The sequence below is a fragment of the Vicugna pacos genome, chromosome 26 (genome assembly GCF_048564905.1).
Source record: "Vicugna pacos chromosome 26, VicPac4, whole genome shotgun sequence".
Classification (NCBI taxonomy): domain Eukaryota; kingdom Metazoa; phylum Chordata; class Mammalia; order Artiodactyla; family Camelidae; genus Vicugna; species Vicugna pacos.
The window spans coordinates 12902791-12927480 of record NC_133012.1 but is presented as its reverse complement, the minus strand read 5'-3'; the positions used below and the strand labels follow the sequence as shown (position 1 = coordinate 12927480).

At 38.3% G+C, this 24690-nt stretch overlaps 1 protein-coding gene across 8 annotated transcripts in view; it reads left to right on the top strand.

Annotated features, from left to right (window-relative positions):
• Positions 1–24690, top strand: part of DLC1 (DLC1 Rho GTPase activating protein) — a 355265-nt gene that overhangs the window by 260656 nt on the left and 69919 nt on the right. The window contains exon 6 of one of the 8 annotated variants that reach the window (XM_072950364.1): positions 17698–17844. The exons of the other annotated variants lie outside the window; for them this stretch is intronic. Coding sequence (XP_072806465.1) covers positions 17698–17714 — 17 coding nt within the window. The 3' untranslated portion in view covers positions 17715–17844. Of the gene's footprint in view, positions 1–17697; positions 17845–24690 lie in introns of those variants that run through there. 8 annotated transcript variants of the gene reach the window in all.

The following is a 24690-nucleotide window of genomic DNA, read 5'->3' as shown; positions in this document are numbered from 1 at the left end:
AAGGGTGGGACAACAACCTTGTGGGTCTTGGGAGAAAGAGCTTTCCTAGCAGAGAAGAGAGTAAGTGAAGGCCTTGAAGTGAGAGCAAGTCTCAGGTCCCTTTTTACCTCAGGGTTCTTTTTTAAGAAACATCAAGGAGGCCAGTATGGGAGCTGGAGTGGAGAAAGGAAGGGTCTTAAAAGAAAAGGTCAGAAAGGTGACAAAAGGAAGGACCTGGTAGAACGTTGGAAGGACTTTAGTTTTTACTCTCATAGAGGGATTATCTAGGTAGAAGATATCACAGGAGTGATGTTAGTTGGCTTAAATCCTAATAGAATCACTCTGACTGTTAACCCTGTAATAGACTCAAAGGGGACAAAAGGAGAAGCAAGGAAACTAGTAAGCTATTGGAACAACCTGGGCAAGAGCTGATATTGGCCTAGACCCAGTTGATAGCAGTGGAGATGGTGAGAAGAGGTCTAGCTGTGGCTGTATTCTGAAGCTTGGGGCAGCAAGATTTGCAGATGGATATGGTGTGAAGCATGAGGGAAAGAAAGAAGTCAAGAATGATTAGAAAGTATTTTGAAAAAAATGGAGTTGTCAGGAACCAAAATGGACAAGACTGAGGGAGAAGCAGATTCCAAGGGGAAGATCAGGAATTCATTATTGGTTTAGTAATTAGTTTTAAAGACCAATTTGACATCCAAGTGTTTGTGCAGTTGGGTAGAATTCAGAAGAAAAATTTGGACTAACGTTATAAATTTGGAGTTATGAGCATGTTGATGGTATTAAGGCCATGAGACTAGATAAGCTCACCAAAGAGGGAATTTAACTAGAGAAGATGTCAAAGATGTCTGATCACCTAGGCACTCCAACAGGAAAAGTCTGGAGAAAGTAGAACCCAGGAAAAGACTGAAAAGGCATTGCCAGTGAGGTAAGAAAACTAGGAGAATGTAGTGCTCTGGAATCCAAGAGAAACAAGTCTTTCAGGGGTGATTGAAAGTGATTAACTTATCAAATAATGTTGATAGGTCAAGAATATAAAGACTTGAGAACTAACCAGCAACATGAGAGTCAGTGGTGACCTCCAGATGAGCAGTTCTGGAGGAGATGTAGATGTTAAAGCTTTATTGGGGTGGGTTCAAAAGAGGAAGGAAGGAGTGGAATTGAAGACAGTTGACTGTAGAAGACTTTCAGGAGTTTTACAGTTAAAGGGAATAAATAGATGAATTGAAATACATGGAGAGGGTAGTGGTTTCAAGAGAGGGTATTTATGCTGATGGGAATAACTTGGAAGAAAGAGAAAATGTAGTGATGCAGGAGAAAAGGGAGAGAAATCTCTGGAGATCTTGAGTGGCAAGAGGAGGTGGGACCCAGTCTTTGCTTACACTGAGATGGGTGCTTAGATGAATTGAAGGACAACCTGGCAAGTAAGCACATGATGAAAGAGATGAAGACAGTAGGAAATCATCATACCAAAGTGTTTCACTCTCTGCTCCACTCTTTCAAAAAAATCTTTTGGACTTACATCCTACCTTTCGAAACTTCCTGTTGTTCGCATTATTTATGCCATTATGAAATTCTGTACCAGACATGGATAGAAAAATACTTCAGCTAAAATGGGACTTTAATGATAAATTAAAATACACACACACACACACATATCTTCGACAGCAAAAAGGGACCTATCAATTAATAATATGTAGAAATTCTGAATGTGAAAATAAAACTGATTCTATATCTGATAGTAAAAATTTGGATTTACCCATATGGGGCAACTGTCCAATAGCAAATGTTCTGTTTTCAGAAAATTAATATCATGTGATTGTTTGGTTTTAATAGGATTCTTAGGGAGAAATTGGTCAAGATAGGACAAAAGGCCTGTTAAGAACTAAGTTGTACAATGAATAAAGGAGGTATAGCAAGTGTTTACATTTGATTGATTTGATTTAGTGGCAAGTTCCATAACATTCACTTTAGGAACCTCTTAAATTCGACTTGAAGTGTCAATATTACCCTCTTTCTGTTCGTGGTCTTTTGGACAATGGCCCCCCCAAAGTGCTTAGTTTGGAGTTCAGAACTCTTAATAGTTACCCTTTACTAAGGTACTTGGCCTCACGACATTTCTGTAGGAGGAAGATTGTTTTTAACATTTTAAAGTGAAACCCTCTGAGTTTAAATAATGAGCCTAAGATTACTCCCTTGTGGAAATTCCTAGGACCCTCTGCTATAGAATACACGCTATGGTTATAAAAGGGAAAACTTTGAAAAATCAAAGGTAACTTCAATTTGAATTCTGAAATCCACATGAAGCTTCTGCAGTCTAGCCACATTGGAGAACAATGTAAAAGGCGGGCTCGCCTTACTGCGCATTTAGAAAACAGCAAAGCATTTATTTAGTTAATCTTTAGCAGCTATTGAAGAAGAATTTTCAAATTTAGTTTCAATTATGTTTCCTCTGTAAAATTAAGCAAAGTGCATGAAAGTTATTTTCCTCTAGGTGTTACAGCTTAAACCCTTTGCATCTAACAATGATTAAACATTAAAGAATTCTGAAGGGAGAGATTATGCAAAAGAAGAAGGGAAAAAGTAAGAATTGTCCATTAAAGGTTATCAAAATGCTTCTTTTGGTTCCTTTTATTCAAAATAATTAAATGGACTTTTTTTAATGGGTCATTATTTAGGAAGAAAGCTGGGTCATGGATGTATGATTAATAGATATGTGTAAATATATATTTCTTAATGTCATTTGAATGAAAAACTTCAAGAAAGTGCTCAGTTTAAGTGTGTTCTGCTAAAATCTTTCTCTGGTCAGTTCCTTATCTTTAATTCACAATTCATCTCTCATGTGTTCTAAAGCTGTTTAAAACCTTAGACTTTTGCCATACAGAAGCATGATCTTCCATGCAAGATAAGGAACTGAAAAAGATGGTTGAGAAGCATCTTGTGTAAGGAAGAAAATGAATTTGTGTTCTGAGCTCTGTATTTAAGGATTTGTCTGTCTGCTGCCTTCCCTATTTCAGTGGATTCTGACATTCATAAATAAGTTATAAACCATTGACATAATCGTGTCATTAACATGCACAGCCTGATTATGCCTAAAGCAAATGTCAAGTTCAGCAAGGGTCCTTGACCCGAATGATTTATTGGCTCATGGCATTGGTCTGTGCGTTTAAGTGGAGCTTCAGGAACACAACCAGCACAAAACAAGCAAAGCAAACTCTCCCGTCCTTCCCTCTAGCACAGAATCTGGATAAGCTTAGATACATAAACAACTAAGTACAGCTTCATAAGTAATGGAGTAAGCGCCACAACAGAGACACAAGCAAAGCACAGTGGAAATACAGGGCAAAGGATAGTGTGTTTGCCTGGGCTGAAGACAACAGGTCAGCTTCAGGAAAGAGATGTCCTTCAGTGGGAACCTTGAAATGTGAATTTAGAAGGTAAAGGAATGTTTGCAAACACAATCTGCATTTGATAATTACATAGATACTAATCATCTATACGAACTCACAGCAAACTCAAGGTTTACATCGAGGGCTGCCACTGATGTCCAGTAATCCACAGCAAATGTAGTATCACAAAGCCAAGGATGTATTCATGTTGTAAAGAAGATCAAACCACATAGGCCCACCAAGTACACACGCAAAATAATTGCCTTTTTAACTTTTATTAAAGCGTAATATACACACAGAAAAATGCATGTGTAAGTGTAGAGCTTGGTAACTTAAAAACTGAATATGCCTATTTATCTAGAAGCCACATCAAGAAACAGAACATTTCCAGCTTTGGAGGAGACCCCTCTCGTCCCTTTCCAGTCACCACCACTACCCTCCCACAAGGTTCCTAGTTTCTAACAGTAGAGTTTTGTTTGCTTTCAAATAATAGTCACACAGTGTGCACTATTTTGTGTCTGGCTTCCCTCACTCAGAACTGTGCTCCAGATATTCACCCATTATTGCTGTGCGTAATCATAATGTTCTCATTGCTCTGTGGCTTTCTGTTGTGTGGATAATACAGTTAACTCTTGAACAGTAAGGTCTGAACTGCACAGGATTTTTTTTTTCAGTATTAAATACTACAGTAGTACACTATTTTTGGTTGATTAAATCCTCCAATGAGGAACTGGGGATATGGAGGGCTGACTATAAGTCATATGTGGATTTTTGACTGTGCGGAGGGTTGGCGCCACTAACCCCCACGTTGTTCAGGGGTCAGCTGTACTATTCATTTATCCATTCGACTGTTGATGTGCATTTGGATGGTTTCCAGTTTGGAGCTATTACAGATAATGCCGCTCTGAGTGTTCTAATGCTTGCATTTTGGTGAACAAATATATATATTTCTATTGGGTATGTATTTGGTAGAATTGATGTATCACAGCTGATTGTTGCTACCAAAAAGTTGTACAAACTGTACCAATTTACAGAGTTTCATTTGCTACATATCCAATACTAGATATTTCCCATCTGCTTCATTTTAGCCATTCTGGTGTGTGCATAGAGATTGTGTCTTTTTCTTACTGATTTTTAGGAGTTCTTTATATATTCTGGATACAGAAACTATTGTTGGATGTATATATTGTGAAAAATCTTCTCCCATTCTCCTAATGGTGTCTTCTAATGAGCAGAAGATCTTAATTTTAATATAAAACACCTGTCACTTTTCTTTTATCATTAGTATTTTAGAGGGTTATCTAACAAAGTCTTTCCCTACTTCCAGGTTGGGAAGAGGTTCCACTTCTTCTCTAAAAGCCGTATTGTTTACTTTTCCCACCTAAAGCTGCAATTCATGGAATTTTTTTTTAATCTCCTGTAAGGCCAGATTTGAGATAAGTTTTTTTCCCCCTATATGGATATCCAGATTATTCAGAACCATTTTATTGAAATAGGCAATTGTTTTAATTCAGTCTAGATGTTTTATATCCACTGAAATAAGTAAGAATCAAATGTATGCTATCATCTTAAATATTTTCTATCATCTGAAGTCTTGGTTTAAATGTCAAGGACATCTGTGTGTGTGTGTGTGTGTGTTTGACTAACTCAAATTTCCAGCAAACAGTAGGGAGGAAATTGGAGAAGGAATAAGTTAATTTCACTACTATAAATCTTTCCTACAGATATTAAATTGGAGTAGTTCCACTGTGATTCTGCATTTTCCATTCCATCCAGAAATGGCACGTGGTTTTTACATGATTCTCAGTCCAAGAACCAAAATTTCTCCTGGTTACACTCATGATTGGAACAGCACCTGAACTATAAAATAGCAAAATGGCCAGGAACGTTGGCATTATCACCTTAGACCACCACAACTTCATCTGCAGCCCTTGCTATCACTGTGCATTACTTCCTTCAGATTCCATCTGAAAGAATGATTGCTTTGTAATTTATATACCAATAAGCCTCTAAATCTCCAGTGTGTTACCACATCTCAAATGCAGGAATTTGAGGGAAGTATGGTTGGAGATGACTGCAGTTATTAAATTCTATAAACAATATACTCGGTTTGCTGAGAGCTGCTATATTTAAATAACTTGATGTGCTTCTTAGTTCTCGTGATTATGAAGATAATGAAAATTTTATTTCTCAAAGTAAACAAATGACACATAGAAGATTAGTGGCATATCATCCAATATCCAGCTCTCCTTACAAAAAAAAATGCACACTACCAGAGAATAACAGGAAAGTTGAGAAATATATTATGAAGTTTCATGCAACCCAAGTAACCAACAAAATTTGTTTCTAAAACAAAACTTAGCTTCAAAATCCTCAGTGTCAGTAGACTTATGGGCTAATATATTATTATCACTTAAAAATATTTTGTTCAACTCTGATACTCAACTATAAAAAATAAAAATTTAAAAAGTGTGAGAGAGTTAGGAAATTTGAACATTTAGTAGATATTATGATAAGAAACTATCAATTTTTTAGGTGTGATTGCTGCTAAGTTTTTAAAAACTTAAATTTAGCTTTTGTAGAGATACATTCTGAAATATTTTGGATGAAATGATGTGTGATGCCTGGTGTTTACTTCACAACAAGCCACTCAAGTTGGGATGGAGTGAGTGGAATTTGGAAAAAACATTGTAAATCAGTTATACTTCAATAAAAAAAAATAGATCTATCTCCTGTCAGATCTCCCTGCCAACTCACCATCAGTCTAGACAAGAAAATTTTTATTCTGTTCTTAAAGATCATGGAGAAGTATTTGTACAAAATATCTCCTCTAATTGTTTAAAGTTTTCTAATGTGTTAGTTTTCTGTGTTTTAAGTTTTCTTTGTGTTAGTTTTCTATGACTTCACCTAACTTCACATTTCTATGGCTTAAAACCAAATAAATTTATTATTTGTGTAAAAAATTAATACAAACTTTTAAAATTACAAATTTATCATCTTATGGTGCTGAAAGTCAGAAGTCCGAAAAGAGTCTCCCTGGGCCCCCTTCCTTCAAGTTGTTGGCAGGGCTGCACTCCTTTCTGGAGGCTCAATGGGGGAATCCTTGCCTTTCCAGCATCCAGAGGCCACCCCATGTTCCTTAGCTCATGGCCCCCTCATCTTCAAAGCCAGCAACGGCCAGTAAGCTCTTCTCACACTGGGTCCCTCCACACTCCTGTCTCCCTGTGATCACCCTGCACCTACCTGGATATTCCAGGATAATGTCCCCATCTGAAGGTCAGCTGATTAGCTAACTGACTTCTATCTGTAGTTTAATTTTCTGTTGCCGTGTAACGTAACCTCTTCCTAAGTTCCTGGCATTAGGACATGGAATTAGAGGTGGGAGAGGAGGAGACATTAATCTACTTCCCACAGCCATCTTTTGTATAACAAAGAAAGTTCTTATTTGTAGGCAATTGTCATCCTTCTCTCAGCAATTTAAAACTTATTTCCTTTTTTTTTTCCCTAGAGGAAATGGAGAACAAATAAAAAGCATATTAAAATTTTGCTTCCGAAGCCATAAAACTAAGCCAGGTCCTGACCCGATTGTAATATATTTTATTTTTATGAAATACAGTAGGAAAGTGCATGTCCAGGAAAACAAAGCAGGAAGCTAGAAACACAATTTAACAAAATAAGATCCTGTGAAGTTTGAGTTTTAGAGATTCATCTATAAAAAGTATGTAAGTTTATTCTCTATTTATAATAAAAAAGTAGCATTGGTGGTTTGGTGGTAGAATCCTCACCTCCCATACTAAAAAAGTAATACAAACTGCAGGACTCCATGAATATAATATTCTGTGAAAGACTAAATTATTGAAACAGAGAAGAGATAAGTGCTTGCAGGGGTGAGGAAAGGGGGTAGGGTGTGACTTTAAAGGAACGGCAGAGGAGAATTCCCTTGTGGTGACAGAACAGTCCTCCGTCTTGATCATGGTGATGGGTTACAGGAATTTATACATGCATGTGATCTAGGGTCATAGAATTATCCACAAAGACTTTTTTTTTAATGAGGGCATGCAAAAAATTGTGAAATCAGTCTAAAGATGACTAAAATCTGTAGTCTCATTAATTGTATTATGCCAGTCAATTTCCTGTTTTTGACAGTGCACACTGGGAAAAGCTGAGTGATGCTTGGGACTATTTTTCGACTTCTTATCAGTCTATAATTATTTCAAAGATATGGTTGGGTTTTTTTTTTAATAGGTGTTTATAAAACAAGAGAAAAGTGAGAGTGTGGACAGATGGTTAAAAGTTGAAGATAAGCACTTGAACATCTGTCTGCAATGTTTGAGGTAAAAAAAGTGGACTCTATTTATGGTTTAACATTTGGTGGAGCCACAGACCAGCTAAATGAATACGGGTTCCAAAATGGATTCTAATTCTCAGATCATTCCAAATTCTTAGTTTCAATGTACTTTAAATTCAATAAAGTAAATAGTTTTATCCTTAATCCAGTAGCTGAAAAAAAGAGGCAGAACAAAGAAAGAAAGAGAAACATTATTTGGTTTCTTTAGAAGCACCAAAAGTTAAGTAATCACACTGGTCTGAAAAGGGAGACTACGTGGAGAGCTTTAATTCCCATCCCACGTGAGTACAGAGAAAACTGGAGGGTGTCCAGAAAGAGGCTCCCCCACCGGTTTGCAAGAAGCCAATCCTCTGACGAGGATCTTTAAAAATAGGGCTCAAATCTGTGTTCACTTTGAGATAGTCAAGACAATTCCAGAAAGTACCTTTCAAAAAATGCTTGTTGATTTTTCACATGTGTATGTTTACTCAGAGTTCAAAACATTTCAAAACAATCATTCTAACTGTGCTTGGAAGAAATACAGTGACAGTTACCATTAAGCGTATAGAGAAAAGGGAACATTTTATACAGACTAATGATTTTTGTGTGACCTAGTCAGGGTCTATAATCAGAGAAGCGGCACATCAAACTGAGAAAGTTGGAGAAGCAGCAGAAATTAACAAAACACAAAGAACTCAGAATGTTGAGAGTAATCTGAGGTCTGTTAAGTTGAATCCTGCAGTCTCTGGAATATTCTAGGAGCTGATTCCTGTGTTCTTTTTGGTATGGGTTTGTAAACTCCTGTTAGATCAATTAAGCTACTGAGGAATAGAACTTCCATTTTCTGATTGTTGAACCACCATACAAATCTGTAACAGAAGTTTGCTCAACATAGTACCTATTCCTGACCAACTGAAATGAGGCAAATTCAGAACCCTATTTTGTCACTTGCTGTGTGAGTTGAAGAAGTCCCTAAAATAAACTGAGTCTGAACTGCATCATCTATAAAAGAGAATTATAATGGTGGCTAACATTTATTGAAGGATTGCTGTTTTCGAAACAGATCTAAATGCTTTACACATATGGCCTCGTTTAATCCTACCATAACAATAATGCTAAAATACTATTTATCTCACAGGAAATGATTAAATGTGAGGCATAAATGAGCTACAAAGTGTTTAAACTCCAGCCCTTTGTGTTTGGAACATACTAGGTGCTAAGTAACTGTTGATTTCCTTCCCTTGGTTTCTGTGATTCAAATACTTTTCTACCAGGGATTTTGGTTCAAGGATCCACTGGCCACACCCTGTCATGGGGTCTCTGTTAGTGACGCTGAAAGTATATTACTGAAACATTTGCGTAAGCATCTTACAAGGCTAGGAACTTAACTCTTAAAATAAATAATTACATCTTTAACTCCCCAGACTATAAATTAGTTATAAAAATAGCACCCCCAAATGATGTCTTTAAATATATTTTTTCTCAAAAGCATGGCGCCATATAGATGAAGCATAATTATTGTTCTTGTTGGGTTGATGTTTAGGATCAGCTTTTTTATGGGGGTGATTGCGTGTAGACTTACTGATCTTAGACTTACTCCTGAGCCCATAAACTAATCCTGAGCTCTGCTCTGCCGTGGATGTAAGCCCGCTCCCAAGGTCAGGCACTCCAATGGCTGCAGCAGTAGGATTGATTAGGAATTCACTTTGGACCCAAACTTCTTCCTTTCTTTCCTCCACAAAGAGGTCCTCACCTAGAGCATCACCTGTGCTAGAAACACTGACTTCCCTCAAGAGATTTAAGCCTGAAAGTAATCTTGAGCAGTGAGTGCCCTTTAGAATTAGCTGCTATATAGACCTTACATAGAAACCCATTTTCTCATGGAGGAGAGCAATGTTTGAAGAGGAAATGGAGTGTCTATGGAAGCTCAGTGAACTCTCAGTCCCCAGTGACTTTGCATCTATTAAAAAAATTTTTTTAATCATATGATTTGAAAATAAGAATAAACCTAGGTCAGTTCAGCCTAACTGACATAAATCATACCATTCTGGAAAATTTCATTTAGTCCTTCATAAAAACTCTTGACAGTCTATTGGGAGGAGATGATAACTTCGCAGCAGGTCCTCATTTCTTCCTTTCTTGCCTTCATCCTCAAGTCATAACTGAAGGAGGAAGGGTGTTTTTGCTTTTTTCTCCTCCACCATTGAAGGATTTCTAAATCTTTGACAAGCTTAGCAAGTTACTTTCTCCCACTGTTTCAGCAGCTTCTGAGATTGCTACCCATAGCATGTTCTAATAACCAGTAAATAAAAGTGGAATTAATATACTCAATAAGTGCTAAGTGAGTTATATTTCATAAGTCATGGGATTTTGGACCTGTAGGAGCCCTCAGCCCACAAAGTAGTCTCCTGTGGATCTCAGTTCTTTTGAGCAGTATATGAAAGGTTGGACCTGTAGGCTCAAACCTCTAGGTTTCATTTTTCTCACCAGACACTCTAAATGACTCTATTCCTCTAGCATTAGATGTCTGCAAAATAGTCCATGCTTTCTGTAATGTATAGAAACATATTTTCAGAGTGGTCTTCTGGCATCAATAGTACTTTCCCATTTACATCTTACTAACTCTCAAGTCGTTAAGACTTCTATCAATTTCTAATGACTATGAAAGACTGTTCAGTTTATTTCCTTTCTAGTGACTATGACTGCAGTTTAAATGAGACATTCCATTGTGTTTAACTGATCATCCAAGAACCATTGACTCTTCAAATATTAAGGAGCATGTAGAAATACATCCATCATGTCTTTTACCTCTAAAGAATTTTATATACATCACTAGCCATCTCTAGCATAGCATGTCCTAGTAACAGTTAGCAAAAATTAAAATTTTACATTAAATAAGCTTGAAATCAGCTTTATTTCATAAATCACAGAATTTTAGTGCTTAAGTGACCTAAGTCATGAAATGTTCTTCCATATTCTTAATCCCTCAGAGAATTTGGCAATAACACTAACAGGCTTTTTTTTTTTTTGAATCCTTATTTAGACCACTTCTTTCATTTTTCTAAGAAGGCAACTGAGGTTCCATAGGTTAAGACTTGACCAAACCTACAACCAAGTTCTAGGACCCAAGTGTGGACTGAAATTTAGATATCATACCTGACCAGTTGTGTTTTTTTTAGTAAGAAGAGCTGATCATTACTGCATTTCTACTAAAAGCTAGGAAATATTCCAAGATATTGATACATATTAGCTCTAAATTTAAAAGCCATAAACCCTTACAAGGTAGTGATTATTTCTCCATTTTACAAAAACACTGACGTCTAGGGGATTAAGTAATTTGCCCAAGTTCTCATAAGTAATTCAACAACAGAGCCAAGGTTTAAATCCCTGTATATCCAAACTGTAAAGCAAAAAAAAAAAAAAAAAAAGTATTCTATTCCACTGCTTCTTTCTAGTTCTTAGATACTAAAATATAAACATTCTGAAAACACTGTCTCATTGGGTATAGTTGGTCAATGAGAAGCAAACAAATCAAAACTTAAAAATGAGCCATGTTTGTGTTAGGTTCTAACCTTGAGCTGTCCAGAAGTAAAGCCCCCAAATTTCCAAGTGCTACACGTCACATTTCCTTCTGACCCATAACGTGGTGACAATAAAGATATATGCCTGTGCACTATTTCTGGACTCATAATAAACTTCACAGAAAATTCTAACTCCCACTTCCTATACCCATGACCTTTGCTACAACGCAAAGAGGAGTCTGAGCTCCCCCAACATTGTGACAATAAATTAGACTCTTCCACCCAGCGGTCATAACCACAAGGCCACCTTCAGAAAAACAGCCCTCTAAGCATCAAGTTCATTTCCTGACTGCTACGGGGGATTTGGGGGTGTCCTTCGGAAAGCAGATAGATAGAATCATGAGGTCACTGGTGTGGCTGGCTCTCTGACCAAAGTAATGCATACCAACAACTGGTTTGCAGTGGACTTCACTTTGAATTTTGAAAGCAAATGTAAAACATCCAGTTGTTTATCTCTCTTTATGCCAAGAGGAAGATCAAAAGGAGGCTTATCATGACTGGAGAGGGTTCATTTCCATCTCAGAACAAAAAACAAAAGATACTGTGTCTTTTCCTTTCCTTTGAGGTTCCTGTGTTCCTTTCCACTCCCTTTCCTGATTGGCAATAATATCCTGACCATTAATCTATGTATTTTAAGCATAAAACTCAATTTCGGAGACTCGTCTCATTTATTTTCATGACAGGGACAATAGAAACAGCATCAGGTTGCTGTTGGAGGTAAAAGAGATTTTTGAAACCCTGTTAGAGGTTCCTTTCTGGCATCTGATGATCTGAAGAACTGAAGTGTATCTGGGACAAGATCTGAAGGCAGACTAGAGCCCTGAGAAGAATTTCATCTGGGAAATAACACTGGCCCAGGCAACCATTTGAATTTTGGAAAGCCATCTAATATCATATTAACAAATTCCTTTATAGAGAAGCCACTCTAATCTAAAAACTATCTGTGCTACTCTGTTTATTTAAGAAAAGCCTTAATGACACAGTTTTTGTCTTGGGGCCTCGTAGAATGAAGAGAAATGAAGAGAAAATATAGATCTGTTACTTTTTTTTTTAACAAAATAAGACTTAGTATGGTACCCAGTGATATTAGAAATGACCAAATTGTTTGATTGAGTGGTCTAAAAATAAGAAGTTTAGTTTTTGCTTTTGTTTTAAATCAGGGTTTCATGAAATGGCCAGTTGGAGACTTAATGGCTAAAATAATCCACACAGATGATGCCATTTGCAGGACTGTATGGGCCCCATAAATACTGTTCTTTGGCGCTCCTTCTGGAGTTCAGTCACTGATCCAATTGCAGTTGTTACTGTTATTAGAAAATGATTTTTGTAGCTGCCATGGTGAGTTCTCACATAGCAAGGCTCACGTGAAAAGCTGTGCTCTCCTCAGGAGCTGGACTCTGATTTCAGGCATCATCAATCAGGCAACAAATAATAGCGTCAAGACCCAGTAGATAAAATACCCAGCTTTCCCCACTGCGAAGCCATTCGACTTTAATCCATCATCCTTAGGGAAGTAAGTGTAAGAACCTCAGGTAAATCCAAGGGGAGCTATGGTCCAGGTCACACACAGAATATGTGTAATTCCGTGTAATCAGAGTCGCTTACTAAAGAGTCCCCAAATCCCTAACATAAAGATTAAATTCCCTTGCAGCCTTTGAGAAAAAGTCTCAACCAATTAGACTTAAGAACATAGGAAATGTTAAGACAAAGGGAGGTTTAGCAAAGTCTGCTTCTATTAGCTTTTGTGCTTTCCCCCCTAACTCCCTTTGTAACCATTTGCCGAATTATCTTCTTGCTGAGTGTTTACCCTAGAATGTACACAGATTCCTTCCACCAGAAAAGGTCTTTTGTTCATTTCCTCTAGTTGTTTCGTTCAGCCCACTTGGAGCCTTTTGATTGTTTGTTCAGAATTCAATACATTTTCGGGGTTTTGTTTCCTTTGAAAGTAAATGAACTGGACAAAATTTCGCTCTCTTCATTTTCATCATAGGGAAGTGGGTTTATGGCTCAGGAAGCCTGCCCACTTTCCTGCCAGCTCTGACAAATCAGGGCCACAGGGCAGCAAATTTCTAGTAGCCTCTGGACTCATCTTTCAGCCCCGACCTGCTTCCTATCCCATAGGTGGCCTTGGTATGAGATGGGGAATCTCTGGAGGATTTTAAACAGCCACTCTCATAATCAGAGGTGTGTTTGAGAAAAATTAGCTAGCAGTCTAAATAAGTTGGCTTATTTAATCCATTTAAATAAGGTGACTTACAGAACAAGGACATCAGATACAAGGAGACTAGTTGATGGCCGATGGTCCTGATGAAAAGTCATGATGGCTTGAATTAGGGTAGTAGCAAGGGCAATGGGACATGCACTGCAGAAGTCAAATGTGTTGGTCTTCATAACTTACCAGCTATGCGGGAAGAGAATAACATGCAGGGGTAGGTGGTCAAAAAAGATGGGAGGGATCTGAGCCTGTGTGACTTGCCTGATTTCATGCCATTTAGGAAAGACTAAGGGGAAAGATGGTCAGTTTAATTGAGAATGTGTTCTTTGGCCATCCCCTCTAAGATACAGAAATATAACTCCTTCCCACCCTCTACGGCCCCCTTCCCACCTCAAAGGAAATTGCCCTGATTCAGTGGCATAATTAGTGACATCGTATCTGGCTATACCTCTAGGGGGCATAATAGCAGTGGACCCGGATTAAACACTTTCTTGGATTTGCCTTCTGGACTCGTCTTACCATCTGAGTGGCCCAGATGAGCCAGTATAACGATGTGTGCTTAAGGAAATGGACCCAAGGAGGCCACTCGCCCTACTTCTGGTCAAGGCCACAAGACTGAGTGGAAAGAGAATCACTGCCACTCATGTGTGGTCAGCCCATTTCACTAGGGTAGGAGAATCCACGGAGGTGTGGAGGCTAATGTTTTAATTGGAGCCTGCACTGCTTAGGCTATACTCTTCAGGAAAATGTGGCTGAAGTAAGTTTAAGTTTCAGGGACCCAAGCCAAATCTTTCTTTCCAGGAGAGCCATGGCAAACAGAAATCCTGGCCACACGTCCACCTTCAAAACTGACAGCACTGTGTCAGAGGTGCCAACAGAACATTCAAGTAGAGACCACTAGCTGGCTGTTGAAACTAAGTGCTCAGAACTGGAGCACTTTGTGACAAGGTCAGAATCTGTCTGGAAATATGGAAATACTGCTGCTTAGTCCATTTACCTAGCAGCCATCCTTTCTGTGCATCATGCCGAAACCACTTCAAATTCTTTGCCTACTTATCCCCCACTGAATGAGGCCACTTATCTCTCTTTAATCTACTTTTTTAACTTAACATTGAGAATCCATAAAGACCACAGGATAAATTAAGGTTGCTAGATCTAGCAAATGAAAGTACCAATCACCCAATGAAATTTGGATTTCAGATAAATAATGAGGGTTTTTTTAAGTATAAGTGTATCTCAAATATCAGATGGGTGATACTTATACTAAAAAAACTACTTGATATATGTCTGAGATTCCAGTGCCACTAGGCATCCTGTATTTTATCTGACAATCCAACGACAAACAGAAAATAACTTGAGAACCAATCCCAGAGCCACATATGTCTCCATTCTGCAACTCACCTGTTCTGATGGTGATCTCCTTTACTGATGTCCAGGGCGATCATATACACATGGACTTGTGCTCCCAAAATACAGCAAAACCCACCAGAGAGTGGAAAATCCAGATTCAATCTCTTCTGATTCAGATTTAATTTCACAATCATAGTAGCTCCTTTTTTACTCATACAATTTTGCAGGTTATTCCACTGAATTATGCAAGCTGACAAACAACTTTAATCCTGGTTCAACACAATCAACAGTTTCTGTGCAGAACATTTACAAAAGCTCTGAAGGAGAAGTCTCTGGATTATTACAGAAAGATTTTCTCCTGGTGTATAAAGATGAGTGTCTTCTTGGAGTATGCCTTGCTAGCTCCAGAGGGGTGACATTTTTAGACCAAGTCCCATATTGTGTCCCATACTTACGGTCCCCAGTTAATATTTTCATATGGATAAGGTCAGCTTAAAGTCAAAGCCACAGAAAGTCTTCAAAGGGAACATCAGGAGGTGAGATGTCACAAAGATGCCAGGAAACCAAGGGAAGAGATCAGGTCATATTGCCCAGCGACTAGCCAATTGCTTTGATTGATACCTCACCGCACTGGGCCATGAGTACCATCTTGATCTTACTATCTCTTTCCTCCCAAACTGCCTACGGAATCTCTTTAGCCACCTTGTTCTAGAAGCAATAAGCACCTTTCCTCTGCTTCCCGCCATTTCACCCACCACAATGCACGACCACCTATGTATGACCTTCCCACCCTACTCCACACACACCAGGGGCAGAACTACCCCAACTAGTGCTGCCACAGGAACTTCATTCAGTCCCTCAAATGAGATTGGAGGAGCCACTCTTCCTCCACCTTAATGTCTGCCAATCTTAGAGAGTAAGGAGCTTACCATCCATTTTCAAAATCATTTCTTGGTCCTGGGCACTTCCTGGGAGGTCTTGCAGGCAATGCTGAACACTAAGTGAATTATGTTCCTTTCTCCCAAAGTTGATCAGCTAATCACACAATTCACCACTCAAGCAATCTAATACTAACAGAATGCAAGTAAAATGTGTATAAAGGTATGAATTAATATTTGTGCTATATTGCAGTTTTAACTTATATTAAGTAAATGTGGCAATATTATAAAAGGATGGACCTGAGCTGACTACTGGCCAAGTAGTATGTTTTATGACTTAGTGAGGCTCAGTCTGAGGGAGGCTACATGGTGTCAACCTCATACACCAGTGCAGACAATGACTTCAGAGAGCTCTTCTGCCAGCTTGATTAGCATATAAGAATCCCCAAACCCAGTTGTTTAAAACTATAGTCTACCACCATTTAACTGCCAGACAGTAACTCCTTTTACTTTAATTCTCTTCAATCTCTGAAATTGTTAGAGTTCCTCTTCCAGGGCCCTACACTTGCTTATCTTTTCCTGAACTCCTTCTTATGGTGTTTCTACTAAGCAGTAAAGCTGTTCCTGTAACAGTAACTACCATGCTTGTTTTATCAAGTCTCCGTTATCCAGGCAGGCACTCTTTAGTTGTGGTTCGTAACCTTTCAGTTATACATTCTTTATTAAAGGAACAAACTTGTGTAAATACCTGCAGAATGTTATCTTTCCTTTTGTTTCATGTTGGTTGAGATATGGTACCAAAAAAGCTGCTATAAATTTAGTGCTCTTTGAAATGAATTTGTATTTTATTCATCACAAAATCATCTACCTGTATTTTGATAACTGTACGTATCAGAGTGAAATAGTTTGTCCCTTCAGCCTATAAATACTACAAGTAGTGATTTATGGAACTTTTACATGAAGCACAAGTCTCCTAGCGTCGGTCCACTCCATCATTCCATATGTTCTGTATGTTCTATAACTCAGAAGGGATACCAGCCAGGGACTGTTCTAAGGGATGTGATACATTTCCATCAGTGACAGAGGCACATAAACCACTCAGTCTTACTCCAGAAGAGGGATGGGTAGGGAGTATGGGATAATTTAGGGTCAGAATGAGGACTTTTCTTTGGAAAAGCTCCCACAGATTATCCTAAAAGATCCCTGCCATTCTTTCACTCACGTTCAGAACTCCTTAGAATTTTACCTTTGTTGTTGTAGCCATTTATGCTACTGTTGTGAATAAATGTATCCATCAAGGTTTCAGTTGTGTTTCACATGCACATAGGTGGTACCTTGAAGGTGAGGAGAGTAGATTAGGTTAGGTTAGATATAGAGTAATCTTTTATAAGTTTATCTCCCCCACTGCCAACACCCCAAATCCATCCTAATCACCACCTCCTCCTCCTCCACATAGTATTTCCCCAAGACAGTGAAGGGCATTGACAGCCTTTACCTGTTCCTCTCCCCTCCCTGAGAAAAGTCCTCTCTTTTAGCTGAGCATTAGCATGCAGTAAGCTTTCTGTGGTTTCAAAGCCAAATCATTCTGGAGGTGTAACGGATGCCAAGTAAGAGAGAGAAGAAGAGAGGTAGCAAGTAGGGAGACACGTCCAGGGCCCTCTCCCTCTGAGTGCTGTGAAATGGAGACGGGACCCCCGAGCCTCCAATCCAGGAGGGCAGCACCTCGGGAAAGCCACGTGCAGGTGATGGGAAACGTGTCAGGATTTCAAATCAAGCTGGGACAGGTACTAAAATACTCTCTGAGTCAAACAGCGTTCGGTCCACTCATCAGAGTTATTCTTTATGACTCAAAGGTTTATGGCTTAAAGCTGGTGCTACAATGCTTGTGGCCCTCCCCCATCCCCTTTTCTTGGTAGATTTCCACTCCTTCCCTCATCTTCTCCTATCTTCCTCTGTGCTGTTTGCCCTTCAGATTCACACACCCATTGAAAGAACATTCCAAGGACCATGCATCTGCTCAGCTATCAAGAGCTCTAGGAGGGAGGCAAACGTTGCCCTAGATGCCACCTGGAGAGGCGGTGGACCTGTGTGGGATCTGTTCCATAGGACCAATGCCAGCTCACCCAAGGAAAGTTATTAGGCAATGGGGGGTGGGGGGATGGGGAGGGGAAAGCCCCTGTCTGGGTTTATAATTGAAGTGATACACCTATAGGTTGTGCAATAAATAAACAAAAGAGGGGATGTTGAATGACATGGTGCCTCAAGCAAGGGAGAGGATTTCTGAGGCTTCATGTCAGGGCACAGAACAAGGAGAGCCACCAAGTCCCTTCTTCCACCATAGAAAGATCCCAAAGCAAGAATGCACAGTTATATCCCATCCCCTTGATGAAGGACACTGCTCGAGAGTCATTCTAAGTGGCCCAGTCCTGGGCCTCTGCGGTGGCTAACACCTCTGCCTAACAAGGGGAAAAGTATGAAATGCCCGGCTTTACTTCCCTTGTTAGAATTTCACTTAGCAACTGTGAACCCAAAGCTTTGGGGAGTGGACGCGTGAGAATTTTCTGCCTTGATCTCTTACAGTTTCTTGGTCTCCTGCCACAGTACTGGTATTTGATTTAGAGGCCTAAGAGGGAAATCAGTCCCACGTGGGTAGATAACAAAACACTCTCCACCTTGGAATCATGAAGTGGAATTTGAATCTGAAGCCAAAAATCCTATCTCTGCCTGCTTTGCTAATTACATAAATTTCCTTGCTAGATTCTGCAGCTGTTTATATGAATATAGCTCTGGTTCCCAGAAGTGGCACCTCTCATCACAGGGAGGGTGCTCATGCTTGGTCTGGACCTCAGACTCTCAAGTGCTGGTCCTATTTCTGTTGACAATGCTAGGTGACCCTGGATTCATCTCATGCTTTCATAAAATGAAGCTAATCATTGCCCTATGATACAGAGGTATCAAAGAAACGTGAGACAGACAGACAGAGAGGGGTGTGTGTGTGTGTTGGTTGTGAACAGGAACTGACAATCAAGACTAAGTGCAGAGCCTTACAGAGAGCACTGGAAGAGAAGCAGGGCTATAGCTGAAAATAAGCACATATGTCCCTTCCTTCAGAATGTTCCAAATTTCTCTGTGGAAATGATCATCAGGCTTCACGGATATCCCCCTAAGATGCTGTTTGCCCTGGGGAAGAACTGCCTGATACTATGGGATCCATTTCCCCCTCTCTTATCTATCCCAGAACCTCACCACCCCTGTCTGACAACCATGTTCCTCTTTCCTTTCACTGAGAATAAAGAAGTTAGGGGAAAGATATAGCTGAATAACCCTGAATTTCTCCCTAATATGCAAATTATTTCAGTACAACTGTTTCTAAATTGAAATGTCACCTGGTTACTCCATGAAGAGCAAGTGCTGTGTAAAATTTTGCGTCTTGTGTTTATAGCATTCCTTTTAACAGAAAGATGAACAAGTCTGAATAAATGTGGCTCCCGTAAATAAGTACTATATTTTAACAAAAATTACACTCACAATTAACCCCTCTTGATGATATAGGGTGATTAGGCAGGGAACCTAGAGACCTACTATGGTTAAAAATATTGCAGACTTTCTATGTGACATACAGATGAACCAATAAAAATGTGACCTCTTGACATCTATAAAAAAAGATATCTTGGGTTTCGTTCAGTGAAATATTTGAAGGCTTTAAAATTTTAAACAAAGCCCAGCTGGTTTATATGCACAAGTTCCAAACCCTGAAATATTCCCATGATATCTAGTTTCAAAGAATTCTACTGCTATAAACTAATGGATAAACTAAACTGGTAAGAGATTTTTTCTTTTTTAAAAATTCATTTTTGTTATCAAGTATTACGTGTGATAAACAAAAATTGAGAGGAAGAATGTGAATTGGTCCAGTGGGAAAGGAAAAAGAATATCACTGTGATCCAAATGTAGTGAAAATTCTAAGAGCTAAATTTCTACTTAGAGTGTGAGGAGAAGTATACCAGAGAATCTCCAAGGACTTACATTTAGATCAAATTTAGTCACAGTGTCACACATTTAGATTCTAGAGCTCAGCATGGCATTTTTGAAGTTGCCCCTTTAGATCACGGCCCCTGTGATATCCTTATTATTTTTGTGAAGGCAGACAGTCTGACCTTTCTTCACTCAGCCTGCCTAGATTAAGCTCAGCCTATGATTTAGAAGCCAGTAAATAGCTGTGTGGTGATTACTAGTGCTTTGTAATTTTTCAAATGCTAAATTACCTCTACTCATTGCCCCTTTGGTTTGTTTTTGTTTTTTAATTACTCAACTTATTCCTATTGTTCCCTGTGGAGCCAACTAATACTCTCCGGCTCTCTTGCAAAAACACATGTTCTTCTCAGTGGTGATTTTCTTTTCCCGACTCCTCCAGGCTCAATTTCACTTCCATGCTTGCACTTTCTCTAACCCCACCTCCTCAAATTACATGTAAGTTTTTATTTTTTTCTTTTGCACCCCCAAAGAGTCTTAAGGTCTCTGAGTTCTTAAGGTGTCAGAGGGTTGCAAACTTACTTCATGGTTTCTACCAAAAACACAGAAAGACAGTTGCAGTGGGTGACCACACTTGACTTGTAAATTACAGTGAGGACAAGCACCCTGCCTCTTCTGACTTAAGTCATTGAGTTTGCAAGGTCGGAGCAACATGCATGACAAGTCCTGCAGAGCTCCCAGTAAATCAGTCTGAAGGTTCTGCATGCACATTGTTCACATAATTGTTTACACTTCCTGTCGAGGAATCAAATTCTAGTCACTGCAGTTAATCCTGGCGTTTTAGTTTAACCTTCCTACCTGAAAAAAAAAAGTTACTCCCCCACAAAGGTAATAGGAGGTAGCTATTTTTTCTCTCCCTAATGTATTCTCTGAAAATATACATTGACTCCAGCCAGGTTTTCACTTTCAAAAGGGCAGAGGCATCAGGTTGCTCCTGAGCAGATCTTGGAGTAGTTATTACATGCTGGCTGCATCCTACCCAGGGATGCTCTCTCAGCAAGCCTTTTGCCTAAAATCTCTGACTTTTGAGTTGCAAATATTCTCCTTAACCAGATCAGATACAGGGACATTTGGACTCTTTATAATCTCTTGTTCTAGAGTTTATAAATGTAGGAACCCACCCTTTCCTTCTCCAAACCAACAACTATGATAAAGCCCTGGAAGAAAGGGTTAGGAAGTGTGAGAGTACATAACCCACCAGTGACTCGGGTCAGAATTTCCGACAGAAAAAACTCGATGGGTTTCTCTAGGCTCTGGTGGGAAGGAAGAGAAGAGTTTTCCTCAGGGCGTGTCACAAGGCAGAAGAACAATGTAAGGCAAAGTTAGAGCTCAGATATAAAAAGCAGCTAGTGCACCCAGCACTTTAACCTCGTAACCTTGTAATCATTTGGCACAGCGGGAAGAAGTTCAGAACAAAACAAAACGATGGACTCAATATCCTTTGTGTGACTGTAACTTAGATCCTTCAGGATGGCCTTTTGGGCATCATATTGACGGTAGGAAGTTGCTCTAAGACACAGCTTGAGGTAAGGGTTGGAGCGTTGGTTACCAGTGAGCTGAACAATGTATTAATTGAGACGAACTTTCCAGTAGAAAAGAATGGTACTGCATTGTAGAGATTATTCATCTTGAATACCATAGCTGCTGGGTTGATTGAGGCAAAACAACAGGAGCGTAAATTATTACAATTTCCCGAATTTGAAAAGTCAAAAAAGGAAGGATGCCATATTCCAGATAAATCTAGAGAGCACATTACTTTTAAAAAATCTTTAAAATTAGGAGTCAAAATGAAAAATTAAACAGGATTAGTCTCCATTTAATCTATTCAAAAATGTTTCAATTTTATCAAACAAAAACTAGTTAGGAGGTTTGAAATTCCATTTTATAGGCTTTTGGCTTATAGTTAATATATTCAGGTAAGTGACTACTGACCTGTGGCCCTAGGTTCTTTTATTCCTCATGTGAACTATTAAAAGATATCTTTATTGTGTTTTCATCAATAAGTATTATTTAGTAGGAGATCTCAAATATGGGGGAACCCTAAAGTAGTAAGGTTTGCAACAAAGTTGTAATGAGGGACTTTAAATTACAAGTTAGTCCAGTAGACAATATAATTTAAAATAGAGGGAAACTTATTAAAAAATATTAGACTGTTTAACTTTTTTTTAATGAATAGCATTTATCTCAATATTTTAGGGTACTTCCTGAGGCTTTGAAAATATCCGGTTCTGGCAAACATGCTTTTTTTATAACATAATAAGCACATTAAAAGTTTAAAATCTAAACAAATGATAAACTAGGACATCCATTATAATTATAGTATTTAATATTGTAAGGCTAAAAATGTTGATGTCCAACCATATAGTCTCTTTTTCTTTTCGTTTGTTTTTTGGAGGTGGTGGTTTTGTCATGTGCTCATCTTGCAAAACTATACGCACCATCACTGAAGCAGGGCTGTAGCGGTTAAAAAGCAGACACGGCATTGTGGATGTTCATCAATAGAGGGCTAGTTAATTAGGATATAGCCATCTAACAGAATTCTACACAAACTTTAAAAGAAATTGAGTATATCTGTATACGTTAACATGAAGATGTGTACATTGTATGTATATTTTTAAAAGCAAGTTGTAGAACAGTTACCAGAAATTTGTGAACAAAAAAATAGTGTTTATATTGGTATATGCAGAATATGTAAAATATACTAGTAATTGCATAGAAAATGATTTGAATAATCACACTAGCTACCTTAATAGATGGAGGGGTTTCACTTCTAAGTTCACTCAATTCTATATTTGATTTTCTAAATGTGAACATGTATTATAAGGTTTTTTTTTCCATTTTCAAAAGGCAGTGATTTATATAATAGAGTTCTCTCATCTACATATCAAAATATTAATAGTGCTTATTCTTGATGGAAGATAAAGTGGTTTCTCTATTTTTTTCTTAATCATTTGTACTGTGTATTTTTTCCACACTAGATATATGTAACTGTGTAATAAATAATACATTTTAAAGCAGATAACAGAATATTCCCAGGAGAGGGAAAATGTACAGAGGCAACAGACTGGAAAGGAATATGCCTAAGAGTGAGTAGTGCTCAAAATAGTTGCTAAGCCTTATTATTGTCATAAGCTTAAAACAAATTCCTCTCACTAGCTAGTTCCCCACGGCAAAAATGGCAGCAGCTTTTCAGATAATTGATGAAGTCCCGTGTGGTTGCATACAGCCATTTCTTAGGCATAATGAAAATACAACATTCATTTCAAATTAAAGCTTATAATCAATCATATTTCTAAAAACTGATGTTTGCCTGGGAATGGTTCAACTTATTTTTCATAGTTACCCCCATATTCCATAAAAATTGAAACCGTTGCTTCCTTTACTGATCTGTAACTTCACTAAACAAAGATGCTTTATTAAAGTTTCTTTAGATATCATTGGAACCCATCAAATATTTTGAATCATTTCTTTTGGATACATATTTATAAACTCAGAATTATTGTATTCTATCCAAAAACCTGCAGATGAACCCAAGGGAATGATATGTGCCTCTCAGAAAAAGCACACAAACTTGTCAACCAGGGTTAACAGTGCCTTACTACTATCTGCCATTTCACAACACATCTTACGGATCAAGATGTAAACTTCACAAAATCTGGCATAATGGCCACTTTTTACAGGTGCTGAACTTCTCCAAAGCATGCCTCAAATTCTAGCACCGTCTCTCAAAAGTTCATACTGTTCATTTAATTAAAAAGTAGAAAAAGTGAACCATCTGTAACATCACATAGAAATAGACACAAGATAGCCACATCTTTCTGGGTAGAGGAAACCTCCAGAGATCTGTTCCTTCAGGAACAGGTCTGAATAGCACTAGCATTAATTCTCACACACACACACACACACACACACACACACACACACACTCTCACACCCCCTCATGAGCAGTCCTACCACTTTCTTTTCTTTCTCTTTTAAAAGGATTAGTTTTAATAGACAATAAATGCACAATAGTATAAAATGTAAAATAGTCTTCCCCCAACTCCTATTATCCAGTCACCTGGATTTTCTTCAGATAGTTTTCTTTTCGTTTTACATTTTTAAATCCTTGATACATTTGAAAAATGCTTTAGGGTAAAAAGTGGGCTAGGATTCAACTTTGTTTCCACATGTCTACTTAGGTGCCTCGATTTTCAATTTTAGGTATTGAATGATCATCCTCCTCCTTCTGTTATACAGTGCTACATTTAGTAAAGTTATCTAAATCCTCTATTTAAGTCAATTTCTAGACTCACTATTCAATTCCATTGACTTGAAAGTACAGATGATGCTTAAGCTCTAGAGTTTGGTTTGAATGTTGGTTCTGCTGCTGACTGGCTGTGTGACCTTAGGCAGGTTGCTTAAACTCTGCCTAAATTCCTCATTTATAAAATGAGGAAATGAATAATCATAAGATTATTGAGGGATTAAACTATTTAAGAGATGAAAATACTCAAAGTATGGGACATAGCACGCAATACGTATTAGTGATCATTATTCTTAAAGCGTACTCTTGTTTTTATTGGTACTTCACTAAATTGATGGATTAATTAAAGGAGAACAGACATGTAAATATTGTCTTCCCAAGTAAATATCATGTGCTTGGTTTATGTATTCGAGTCTTCTTTTGTGTCCACTTTTTTCAGACATATGCCCACAGATCTTTACACAGGGTTCACATTCCCTTCTGTACAATTCATCTTCCTCAGATGTTTCATAAGCATCTGGTTCCAATCCCTGTAACCCTAGTTATCACCTTCCAACTGCCTTGCTCCATCTTTAAACATCTCTTCTCTGGGACTCTTAACGGAGGGCCTTGACTATAACCTGTCCCTAAAGGAGCAAATTGTTGTATTTCATTAAAACAATCGTGATTCAAAATCAGATAGAGTCT